Source organism: Camponotus vicinus, unplaced genomic scaffold (genome assembly GCF_025532165.1).
Source record: "Camponotus vicinus isolate PSW18456_S1 unplaced genomic scaffold, iyCamVici1.0 SCAF_11, whole genome shotgun sequence".
Taxonomy (NCBI): Eukaryota; Metazoa; Arthropoda; class Insecta; order Hymenoptera; family Formicidae; genus Camponotus; species Camponotus vicinus.
The window spans coordinates 12,414,303-12,426,715 of NW_028141947.1; the positions used below are offsets into that span (position 1 = coordinate 12,414,303).

Consider the following 12,413-nt stretch of genomic DNA (forward strand, 5'->3'; position numbering starts at 1 on the left):
GATATACATACATATTAATCAATTATAAAGTGAATGTCTCCTTCTTGAAATAGCCGAACAAAAAATCAATATAATTGAATAGGCCTCTCCACAAAACAACTAGTGCGATGGCGATTAAATCATCTGATGATGCAATTTTAACGCTCAAATGATATCACCACATACATATATGCGCGCGCGTGGACACACACACACACACATATACACACAATGTGTTAATATAAAATACACACACCATTTTGCTTCGTTAACGTACAGCGTTTACTTCGGAAATGAAATTTTGATTGAGATTAAGAGCTTACAATTGACGCATACACGGCTGGAATTCGCGAAAGGAATTTAATTATCGGTGAATAGCAAAACTAAATTACGTAGATAATTACTTGTTACCTCGCGCACACTCATGCGACTGGAAATAGTATAGCTGATGAGATCAAGCGCGCTCGGCCAGCATGTTTCAACGTTTTCATTTATATAGGAATTGATATATTCTTTTCTTTTCGAAACATATGTCCCAAATAACGCATTATCACGAATAAATGATGGCTCGAATGAATTTTAAGAATAATCCATATTTTTATTTAATATAATCACCGAATTTCAATATTTTGTGTATGTAATCACATTTTCAATCGCAAATCAATTTCAATCGACAAATATTTCCATTATAATACAAAGAGAAAATATTATAATATATATCACGAATCAATAATATGAGATAATTCCTGTATAATTACAATTTAAATATTTTTGTAATTATGTATCTATATAGTTATATTTTTTATATCTAATATAACTGCAATTGTATATACACTAACTAGTTTTATGTTACATTTGATTTAAAATGACATTTTCTTCCACTTTTTTGCCCTTCCCTCTCCTCTTTCTCTTTTTCTTTCTTTCTCCTCCCATCACTTCCTCTCTCTCTCTCTACTTTTCTTTCTTTCTTTCTTCCTTCCTTTGTCCCATTTTCCTCCCTCTTTTCTCTCTCTTTCTCTCTTCCTCTCGATATGCAGCTATATTAAATCTTGAAGTAATTTAAAATATGTAATGTTTTATTAATGCTTCCTTTTTGTTATATTGCTCTGAGTTATCATAATTGCAAAATCTTGTTACATTTACTTAATTTCATTAAATATTATAAATGACATCTAATATTTGATATACATAACATTGTAATACAATATTTAATAGAATATTGTTTATTAGCTTGTTATCAAAGATTTTGGCTAATAATATTTTTTACCTTAGAAAACAAATGCTCCCACATAAAAAGATAGATATCCCATTAACTTAACAATACACAAAATCTATAAAATAATTCAAATTCTTTTAAATATTCAAATATTCAAAAATATTTTTCTTTAAATTTCTTATTAAAAAAAGAGCATATTTATATGTACTAAAGGCAGAGACTGATTGATTTTAAAGTTTCTGCGAAGTTGGAGCTTTACTTTCAAAAGTTTGATCAATAGTTTTATTTGCAACTGTAATAATTCTACCATTCTTGATAAATTTCCGAAAAAGTTTTATCAATTTAGCTAAAAATATCATTTGAAAAAATGAAATATTAGCTTTTCGTATCACCTCACCTTTTGAAAAATATTATTTCAGTTATGGAATTCTATAATTCTCGAGGAATTCTAAGAAGAATTTTTGCTGCGTATTTTACCAACCCTTACATATTTTAAAACATTTTTGAATGTCATCTTTGGAATTTTATTTTCGAAAAAATATGCTACCTGTGTCCAGTGTGTTTTTTATTTTTTCCTTCTTTTATTTTTTCTTCACCTCTTAAAATCAATCGGTAAAACTTTAATGTGACAAAGTTTTCAAATTTGTCGCCATATCAAACTAGAATAAACCTTTTATGATCATTTATTCGATGCATACATAATTCTCCAATTTTCGATTCGCATGAACAAAATTATTTGAATACACATGATTTCATCTACAATTGAAATCATTTGCTATCTAAACTTAGCATATCAATATAACAACCTATTTTGAAAAAATAAATTTTTTTAAATAAAATTTCAATAACGAATAAATATTCTACATATTAATTTTTATAATCTTTCATTCATGAAAAATCCTTCTCGTAATTTAATTAATATTTAATTTGCATAATACATTTAACAGTAAAAAAAATAAATCACCTAGTCTTTTTACAAATTAATTTCGTGTCAGCAAAATGGTATGTTTTTTTCATATTTATTGAAGAAGGAGCCTCAGATGTATTGAGAATATATTTAACATTAATTTAAATCCAAATATATGTCAAATTGAAATGGTAATTCTATAACTTATAAATTATATCAGTTATAATATATTTGTGTATAAGTATATGTGCAATATCACGTAACAGAAATGTACCAGAATGAATTGTAAACATCCTGTAGGTAATGTTATTAATTTTTGATGTTATTGAAACATTATGTAAAATTGCGCAAGAAAAGCAGTTTATAAAAATGTCTTGGTTTAATAAAAGGTCTTTTATAAAAGCCAGTCGAGAGAATAATTTTCTGTTATAATTTTAAATAATATCACAATAACAAAAGTTAATAACATGTATTTAAGAATTTACGATATATTCTAATATTTATGTCTTTACACAAAATGGAGATTGTATTATAACGATGGATCTCCAACCGCAAGCGATATTATTTCCAAACACCATAAACCGCCGGCAGAATAAAAAGACGGCACGTTATTATACGAAGAAGATGACGCATACATTGCATAACCCGGTTTCATTTGGAATACCAGCTTTACGAAATGTAATTTAATAAAGACGGTCTTTTACGGCAATAAATTTTCATATAATATTGCAAACAAATGCAAAGCGAACGAATGTCTTGATTTGCATTCTCAGCGATAACAAAGATTTTTAGAAATGACAACTAATGACTAACAAAATCGAATCTTCACGATAAATATTCGTGACGTATTTTCGCTATTATAATATCTATATTCGATAATTTATGAAATCTCGATACAATGATAAAAGTAATAAAAATGTAAAAACGATAAATATTCGTGACGTATTTTCGCTATTATAATATCTATATTCGATAATTTATGAAATCTCGATACAGTGATAAAAATAATAATGTAATGATTTGGCATCGTACATCTTTCATCATTTTAATAATTGTAAAATTATTTCAAAATTTCCTATAATCAGCGTGTGTCTAAGTAAGTAACCCACGCAGAGAAATTCAATTACCTACGTTCGTTAAAACAAATTTACATTGTACTACCGCGATTGCGGATTTTAATTTGTTCTCTTCAATACGTAGATACAAATGTATAAATACGTCCGCCCTCGGCTCGCTCGCGCACGTGCGCGCACTTACATACATACTCATCTTGGTTTCGTGCTATATGTATGTACGCGTACATACTCTTTTATGCCCTTTCAATCTACGTTTATTCATTCTTTTATGGATACCAACCGGGCTCGCCTTTCATTTTGTTTTAACGGAGGAGGAGAGAACCGAATGAAAAGTTGAAACGGCCGGAGGAAAAGAGTAGAAATAAACGAGCGAGAGAGAGAGAGAGAGAGAGAGAAGCTAAGAGGGGTGCGGAGGAAGATACATATAGAGAAAGGGGAGAGGGGAAACAGGGGTCGAGAGACGAACGAAAAAGGAGGTAAGGAGAAAGGGACGAAAGCGGGTGGCAGGTTGTTACTACCGCGATGGTTGGAGTAGGGGAGGAAAGACTCGGGGAGGTGGAAGAAGAGTATATAAACCTGTAGAAATGCATTAGGTACCTACCTACGGGCGATATTACCCAGGGAAAAATTCTGCTTCTCAAAGGGTCGCCCCGAGTGCTTTTCAAAGTAGATTTTTGGAACGAGCTTGTCCGATCTTTCTTAAAAGGATCTCGCATCGGAAGAGGGAAAATTGCACTAACTCGATGGACACGATGGCCTATCGATTTAATCGCCAACGCCATAAGGTGTCATATTTCGATTTTCAAAATGTTTTTTCTCTTTCAAATCAAAATAACGTAAAAATTATGCACAGTTAAATATTTCGAGTCAAATATAAATTGATTCTATCATGTTGAAAGCATTTGCGACAGACTATCAAAGTGTATACAATGATTAATGATATATTGGAAGAATTGCTGTATAAAATAATTAAAAAAAAATTATAAATAAAAAAAAATAAAAATAATAAAAATAATAAAAAAAAATAATAAAAAAAATGGTTATAAAAATGTTTTATTTAAATTTTCTATGCACGATAAATAAAAGATTGCGCGCTAATAGATTAAAATTTGAAAATATTTCTGAATAAAAATCAAGATCCAATTTATCATATATCATATAATATGTATATCAAGATTGATGACACGAAAAATTGGCAAATGATTATTTGATTAGATAATTACGCGCGCAGATGAACGCCCTGCGCAGATGAATCGTATTAATATTCGCTGTATTGCTTTATGCATGGCAAAAGATCCGATGGATGGATACACACGATTGGAAACATTGATCGTGCGATGCCAGACACAATGGCATTCTATGGAAGAGATTTAATTTAGACGAACATTTCAAATCTCTCTCAGATTGAACAGGGAATATAGACGTTTGTATGATGATGGTAGTAGTGCCGATTATGATAGTAGTGGGTAACAATAAAGGAGAAAGACAAAGTGAAAAAGGAGAGAAGCCAAGAAAACCTTTTGTGGTACTGAATAAGGGCAGAAACACAAATCATGAATGCTGCCGACCGTCGAATACCAGGGAATTAGAAAAAATTAATAATTTTCTCATAATTTTCATTGCTCATGATTCATGATTATTATATGTAATTAGAACATTTATTCATAATACACGTACGTGTATTATACATACATACGTGCGTATGTATGTACGTGCATATATATGTGTATGTACGTATATATTTATTTATTTATATGTATATATGTATATTACTCTTACATTTATAATTATTTGCTCACTCAAATATTTTTATTAAATATGTAATACTCAAAAGACTTCAAAAAATCATATTTTAAAATAACAACTGATTTATTCTAAAATTTTAAAATAGAATAAAAAAAGTGTAAAATCAATAAAGCGAATATTTACAAGTAGAAATATCGTCATAATAATTCATCGCCATTATGCATTTTTTATATTTTTTCTTGATTGATTTATACTTGCTGTTATGCACGAAAGTTTATCGTTTAGAAAGGAACTTGTATGAAAGGAACCTGTGACTTAACTATTATGACATGTTGGTCTTGCATTTAAATATTATTACCGAAAATGAATCATATAAACTGCATTGATCTAAATGTATATGATTTCGCAATTTTATAACTCGAATTTTACGATAAAATCTTTGCACTTTTTCGCTGATTATTTTGCGCGATTAATGATTATCTTTATATTTTATAATTAGATGTAAATGAAAAGGTAATCATTAATCGCGTAAAATAGGAAAGGCAAAAAAATAAGATTTTATTTCAACTAATTAAAAATATTTAACAAAGTATATTTTCATATTTGCTATTATCTTGATATAAATTATTAAATATGATGAAAGATATACAAATATACATGTGTGTGCGCGTAAGCACACATGTACACATACATACGCATGCACGCATCATTCACCCGCACACATACTCATACATACACATAGATACATAGTACATACATATATATATGTATACATATTGCGTATACACAGTGCCTCAAAGATACTTTTAAAAATCTTTCTAAAATTTTTAATATCTTTTTTAATAATCTCTAAATTTTTTATATCAAAAAATAATTTTTTCAAATATAAAAATTTAAAATTTGATCAATCAGTTGTTTAAAAAATTATTTGAGTAAGTTGCGTGTACAATCGTCAGACACTTATTATCGTTTAGATAAAAGATTGTGTCGCACTATCGCACAATCATGGATAGGTGAGTTTTTTAACTAATCATCGATTAAACGCTCATCATCGATTAAATGTTTATAAAAATCTACTTCTTAGGATAAATAATAGCATGCATTTTATTTTTCACCATGTTATTATCCTCAAATTTCGGGATATCTTACATATACATATGTGATGTGACACGCATATATTATCTATAATCTATATGTATATGTCATATTATTTATATTTATTTGAATGTATATAAAAATTAACACAAGTAAAAGTACAAATATAAACCGATATTTTAGCTACTAACAGCTTTTCAGAAGTTACCGAATATAAGAGTAGTTAGAAGATTCATGTATAACAAGCATTAATTTAACATAGTATAACAAGCGTTATTGTCCTTGAAAATTGCAAAAATATTTGAGAAACCATCTTATTCCAAGTATAATATTGAGCAACATAAAATAGTAACAATGTCCATGTTCTGATTCTCTCTTGCAAATCGGAGCAACTTAATGACGATAATTCGAAATGATTTCATAAATTCGATAAAATATATATAATTTATATCGTGTTCTTTTTTTATATCTACACTTTATTGTTCATATATTTTTTATATCTGTTTTATTTAAATCAGTCTTAAAGAACTGCTAAATTTGCTTTACTTTTGATTACCGATATTCTTGCATAAATTCGATAAATTTGCAACAGTGATCGCGATACTATTCATTATTAATGGTCTCGACTTACCTTGTAGGAGTACTGATCGTACATTCTGCAAGACTCGAGATCGCTATTGAGAACGGAATAACCAGCATCCATGCTGACCCGACGTTTCTTCTCGCCGCCTGGAACGAGTCTTTGTGAATGAAAAGCCATCTATCACGCACAGACACAGTTTGACAACTAGTACCGAACAAACTGATCGCAATTGCACCGACTATACCGTCGCTCATCGTATGATTCGCTGCGCACCGACGCGACACGATGCCAGCCTCGTCGTATAATAAAACACTCGATCGGTTTAACCCGCTTCGAACAGTGTCCTCACCAATCGCGACGCGCGTAGCGGCTCGTGGCGCGAATGTAACAACTCACGACTTGCGCGAATATCCTGCCGACCATCGGGACAGGTCGAAATTTACGCGCTCCGATGATCGAGATCTACTTTTCGATTATCGAGATATATTTGAATCGTTTTACCGCGCGAAATCGGCAACTACGCTTCTCATCTCTACTCGACTGTTGGCGATCTTTTTAAAAAGAAAAACGGTGACAGGAGCATCGCACAAATTACGTCGATCGAGAGCACCGAGAGTGGTGCTCGTTATCTTGACCACTGTCGATCGCGCACGACTGAAACTCAACTGCCGTCCTAGCACGTGAACGTCACTGGTCGGCAGGTGCTACGTAAGACGTCGAGTGCGGCTCATACGAGAAGGAGCGGCCACTAGCGACTCTGCGCGCGCGATCGAGCGAGCGAGCGAGCGAGCGAGCGAACGGCAGTGGTAGCGGCAATGGCAACTATAGAGTTGGTGGTTACACTCTCGCGACGGGGACTCCTGGCCGCTTCACCGCGCGAGCGCGAGCGCGCGCGCGAGCGCGGATCGTAAGGTTAGTATGTACGTACACCTTTGAGGCTGAGCGCACGGATTGCGAGCCGCGGTTGTAAACCAAGTGTCACGTTACGTTAGGTTACAGGTTAGGTCAGATTAGGTCGGATTAGGCTAGGTTAGGATTAGGTTGGGTTAGGTGCGTGCGACATCGCGCGCTATGCGTGCTGCCGCGATAGTGCCGCGGGTGCAGCGCGAGGTGGGCCACCCCACCATGAGACTTGGCGTTGCTACTTGTTCTATTCACCGCTGCTCTCTCTCTATTTCTGTCTCTCTTTCCTTCCCTCCCTCTGTCGCTCTCCCCCTTCCTTCCTTCCTCTCTTCCTTTCTCTCTCTCTCTTTTCCTTCCTCCCCCGCCTCTCTCTGTCTCTCTCTCTTTTAACCAAACCAATGTATACATACAATCATCCCACTCTCTCGCAACTACCCTTCTCTCTTGTTCACAGGGGATCCGCAGGACGTGGACCGACTTCTTCCCTCCTTCTCAGTGCGCGACTCCGACGAGAACGCGTATGGCCCGCGTCGTTCAACGGAAACCCCTAGAGTCATGGATACCATCTTTGCACCCTTTATAGCTTTACTGTTTTTTCCAGCGTATTGAATAAGCTCGTCGCGACATGGGATAGATGTGGGATCTGTCTGTCTAGCGGAAAACCTAGAGCATTAGTTTCCACCATAATTACCTTCTGTAATTATCTATCTGATATTTATCAATTAGCCTAATCTATTGAGCAGCTTAGTATAACGTAATATTATAAAAATGAGTCGCCAATAATGTCTCGATTTTTTTATTACACACTGCGTCATATATTTGAAAATGATATATATAAGCATGATAAGGTTGAAGCTTTTTAAGGCTGATTTTATTTTATTTTTAGATGATTAAATTACTGGATAAAAGAAGCGAGAATTGTGTGTCTCACGTCCATCGTTTTCGATTCGTCGACCACATGCTGGTCGACCATCTAATTCCAAGAAGTAGTGAAGACGTGATAAAGCGAGAGAGCGGAGGAAGTCGTGAAGTACAACCCTCTCGTAATACATAAAGCAGAATCAAGGTAAAGCATTATCCGTTTGTACATAATTACTGTAAACGACACTTCGTTCAAGCAACATTTTTACAACGTTGAGAGAAGGTAAATTTTACTATGAATTATAAATCTAAAACAGTTGTCGCATTTTTTAATCAAGTCGCATTTTTTAATTAAGATATTAACAGAATTCGTCGTTTTTTTAGATCAGTTAATCAACCAACATATATATGATACATACATAAAAAAATATTAAAATACTATTCATTAATAAACACAAACATCCATGTATCTAACTCGTTTTTATGTTATATATAGATTTATACGTTATTATAGATAAATAAGATTCTATCGTATAATTGGGTATTAGGAATTTATTTAAAAATTCCTCGTGATTATAACAACAGGCTAACCGAAGAAGAAATGCGAAATATTGTGTCGTGAAATGCTCCTTATTGTTGACATCAATAAATGAACATCTGCAAATGGAATCAGTCACGATAGAATAGTAGTCACGTGGTTTGCACGTGGATTTCATTCATGAAACATGCTTATAGATCGTAGCCGGAGCAACGCCAGCAGCAGTAACAGTGGCTTGCTGTTGTCGCTGTAGTAGTAATAATGTTGGTAGTAGTGATGAGTAACAACATTGATGATACGGTAGTGGTAGTACTAATAGTAGTAGTGGTAAATAGCAGTCAGACAGGCAGACAGTCTAGCAAGCAGAAAGGTGGTTAGCCAGAACTGACTGGCTGGCAAGTGGAGGTAACGGTGGATGTCGTAGAGTGGAGTTTGTAGTGGCATACGTGTGTTGGTTTACGCGCGCTGGATTTTCGCCCCAAGCGAGCTATCTAGCCAGCCAACCAGCCAACCAATCAGCCAGGCGGAGTGAAGGGAACATGAGGGAAAACGAAGAAGAGGAATCATGAAGCCGTAGGATCGGAAACATGCTATTTTTTCCTCTTCTTTCTCAAGCTTCCTTAAAATCTCCCTTATGACACATATCTATTATCTACGCCATCGTCTAAAGATTACAACTTTAAAACTCTTCTTATGTCTTGCCTCGTTTCTTTACAATCTGCGGCCGCTTTACTCTTTCACTTTCATCTTTGCCTTTCCTGTGATGTTCGTTCACTCACGTCCGCACGAGTTCAACTAACCCAACGAAAAAACGCAAACGTTTTCCACTGATTTTTGCAATTTTATTAGAACAACATGCTTTAATTGTACGTGATTTTATCATTTATTATATGTTTTAAATATAATCGAATATCAAAACACTAATTCGTTAATATTAATAATGATGAGAATGCAAAACAGATAGACTGATATAAAATACAATTGGATCCCTAAAATCGATTCGTCTTACAAGTTAGAAGATTGATTGATAGCAGCAAATATTAATGCAAATGTATTAGTAATGCGCATCATTATTAATAAGTCTATAAAATCTATAAAAAGTTACTTAATTAACTTTTTATAAATTTTATAGACTTATTAATAATGATGCACATTACTAATACATTTGGATTAATATTAATATTAAAAGTTAATTAGAAATTTATATTAATTTTTGCATATTTTTATACAATTATTGACTTGTTAATTATGTCATAATAATTATAGCCATTAAAACATTATTGACATAAATCAATAATGTAGCAATAACATATTCCTTTTTTCCTTATCAATATATTATCAATATTACGTTTACGTTTAATGTTTGCGACTAACAAATATTGCAATTTTTTTATCATTACGAGAGAATTTTTCGCTATTACATATTTTCAATCTCATCTTTTTACAATTAAATTTTGTCTCCGACATTTTGCCATTATAATATAATGGAATGATTCTTCCAGGTACCTTGATGCTTGGTCAACAACATATACATACAATAACGATATATATATATATATATATATATATATATATATATATATATATATATATATGTACTTATATAGCAATCCTACAATGTACACATTATGCATACGTTCTTAAAAACAGCATATGTACGTTTCAGACTTCCGAGTCTCGTTGAACGCGCGCATATCCCGTGGGAATCAATATCCGCACGTCTCCCAGTCTCTCCTCTATACCCCTGTCTTCCCTCGGCCCCTCATCGACCATCTCGCTCATCCGCTCTCTTTCCTCCGGTACACGGATCGGCCCCCTTGCCTCTACTCCCTCGCGGGTGCTGCACCTTCTTTGGTACCGTGCACCGTGTACCACCCCTACGCGGAGTGAAGCGGAGGAAAGCGGAATGGAGCGGTGCGGCCATCTGCCTCTGATGAATGTGATTTAAAGAGGGAGAGCGAAATACGGCCACCTGCCTTTCTCCTTTGGTGCCTCCACAACTCCCTTTCTACCACCCGTCCACCTTCCCCGTGCCAGACTCGATCCCTCTCTACCAACCCCTTCCACTACCATCTCCTATCTTCTATCAACTTCCACCACGTCAACCTACCTACCTACCTATCTACCCCTCCTTCGTTCCTCTACCCCGGCAGCTACATCTCACCCAAGTCGACACACAACTACAAAACATTCAATTTGAACGTAAAGTTAAAACGAAATGGATTTTCCAGAGCGAGTACAGTCTCTGACAGAAGCTCACGCCCAATCTCCCTGCGCGTAGACTCGCGATATAAGATAGAATGTAGATAAGATGCAGATAATGAGAATTCGCTTTTGTATTCTTTGCATATTGCATATCACTTTTGTATATTCTGTAATCAAAGTGCCTTTGAATTCATTCTTGTTTGCATTCTGAGTAATAAATATTCAAGTAATAAAAATTTCGAAGGTACGCGAGATACAAATCTTATTTCTTTGCTTTTCGAATATAATTTGGATGCTCTAACAAATGTTTCTTGCTCTCCTCTATTTTTATATTTCATAAATTGCGATTATTGATCGCCTGGTATTATGTAATTTTATCAGCTCCGTTTTATCGTTCTGAAGCATAAACTATTCGTTGTAATAAGAATCGGAATTTAATAACTTTTTCCGCTGAAACATTTTAAGATATTAAATTGTTGATGCTCTTTTTCGAAGAAAGTAAAGACATATAAAAATCATCCAAGTTGCTTACAAAGATTTAGCTATCCGAGATACTATTTAATCGTATTCTTGTCGTTTATATAATTTAAATTACGAAACAAAATCACACACATGGAACCTATTGGATTGTAAAAAATAGCTGAACAATGAAGTTGCATAATCTTAGATATAAATAATGAAATAATAATAAAGTTTTCTCTAATAACAAAAATATCTGCGAGTCGAATTAAAATAAAAACAGATTCTGGAAAAATCTGTACTCTTATGAATTGCAAGAGATATAAATTATGCATTTGACTAATGCTATTCCTTTTTTGCTCTTCTTGCTTTTTGATTTACTTAAGAAATCAAGTGAATCTAAAAAGACCGATAGAAATATATGAAACATACGAAGACAAGAAAGATTTCTCTTTTCATTATTTTTTCATTCAAGATAATAAGTTTATTATATTAATTTTTTCGCTTAAAGTAATTAAATTTACTAGAGAATACATTTTCCCGAAGAACGTCGAAAAAATAAAGGATATGTGAAATATTATAAAACATTTTTTTTATAATAAAATTCATGAATTTTTATTTTCATATATTTTGACATTTCATGTATTTGCAATCAAAATATATGGAAATAAAAATTTTGATAGTGCAATCTACTAAACTTTTCTGTTACACGCCCATCATTAATGTGAAAACATTCGATAAAAAATAATGAAGCATAATGATATTGATCAATAACAATACCGATTAATAAAAAGATGTTTTAAAAATCTAGGTTTCAGACAATTTGACTCTCTTGAGGAGTTTTC

General features: G+C 33.3%; 1 protein-coding gene and 1 long non-coding RNA gene across 6 annotated transcripts in view; one reads left to right on the forward strand and one right to left on the reverse strand.

The window, feature by feature from the left end:
* The window catches only part of LOC145961888 (TOX high mobility group box family member 4), a 75,727-nt gene extending 68,441 nt beyond the window's left edge, over window positions 1-7,286 (reverse strand). The window contains exons 1-2 of one of the 2 annotated variants that reach the window (XM_083082432.1): window positions 6,814-7,286; window positions 6,651-6,748 (exon numbers count right to left, since the gene is read on the reverse strand). In XM_083082432.1, coding sequence (XP_082938558.1) covers window positions 6,651-6,748; window positions 6,814-6,856 — 141 coding nt within the window. In that variant the 5' untranslated portion in view covers window positions 6,857-7,286. The remainder of the gene's footprint in view (window positions 1-6,650; window positions 6,749-6,813) is intronic. The other variant, XM_083082433.1, reaches the window with a different exon arrangement.
* LOC145961890 (uncharacterized) overlaps window positions 1-9,934 on the forward strand; it is a 45,629-nt gene extending 35,695 nt beyond the window's left edge. For 2 of the 4 annotated variants that reach the window (XR_014435732.1, XR_014435733.1), the window contains exons 3-4: window positions 7,960-8,201; window positions 8,392-9,934. This is a non-coding gene — a long non-coding RNA (uncharacterized LOC145961890). Of the gene's footprint in view, window positions 1-6,707; window positions 7,515-7,959; window positions 8,202-8,391 lie in introns of those variants that run through there. The other 2 variants (XR_014435734.1, XR_014435735.1) reach the window with 2 other exon arrangements.
* The last annotated feature ends 2,479 nt before the right edge of the window (window positions 9,935-12,413 follow it).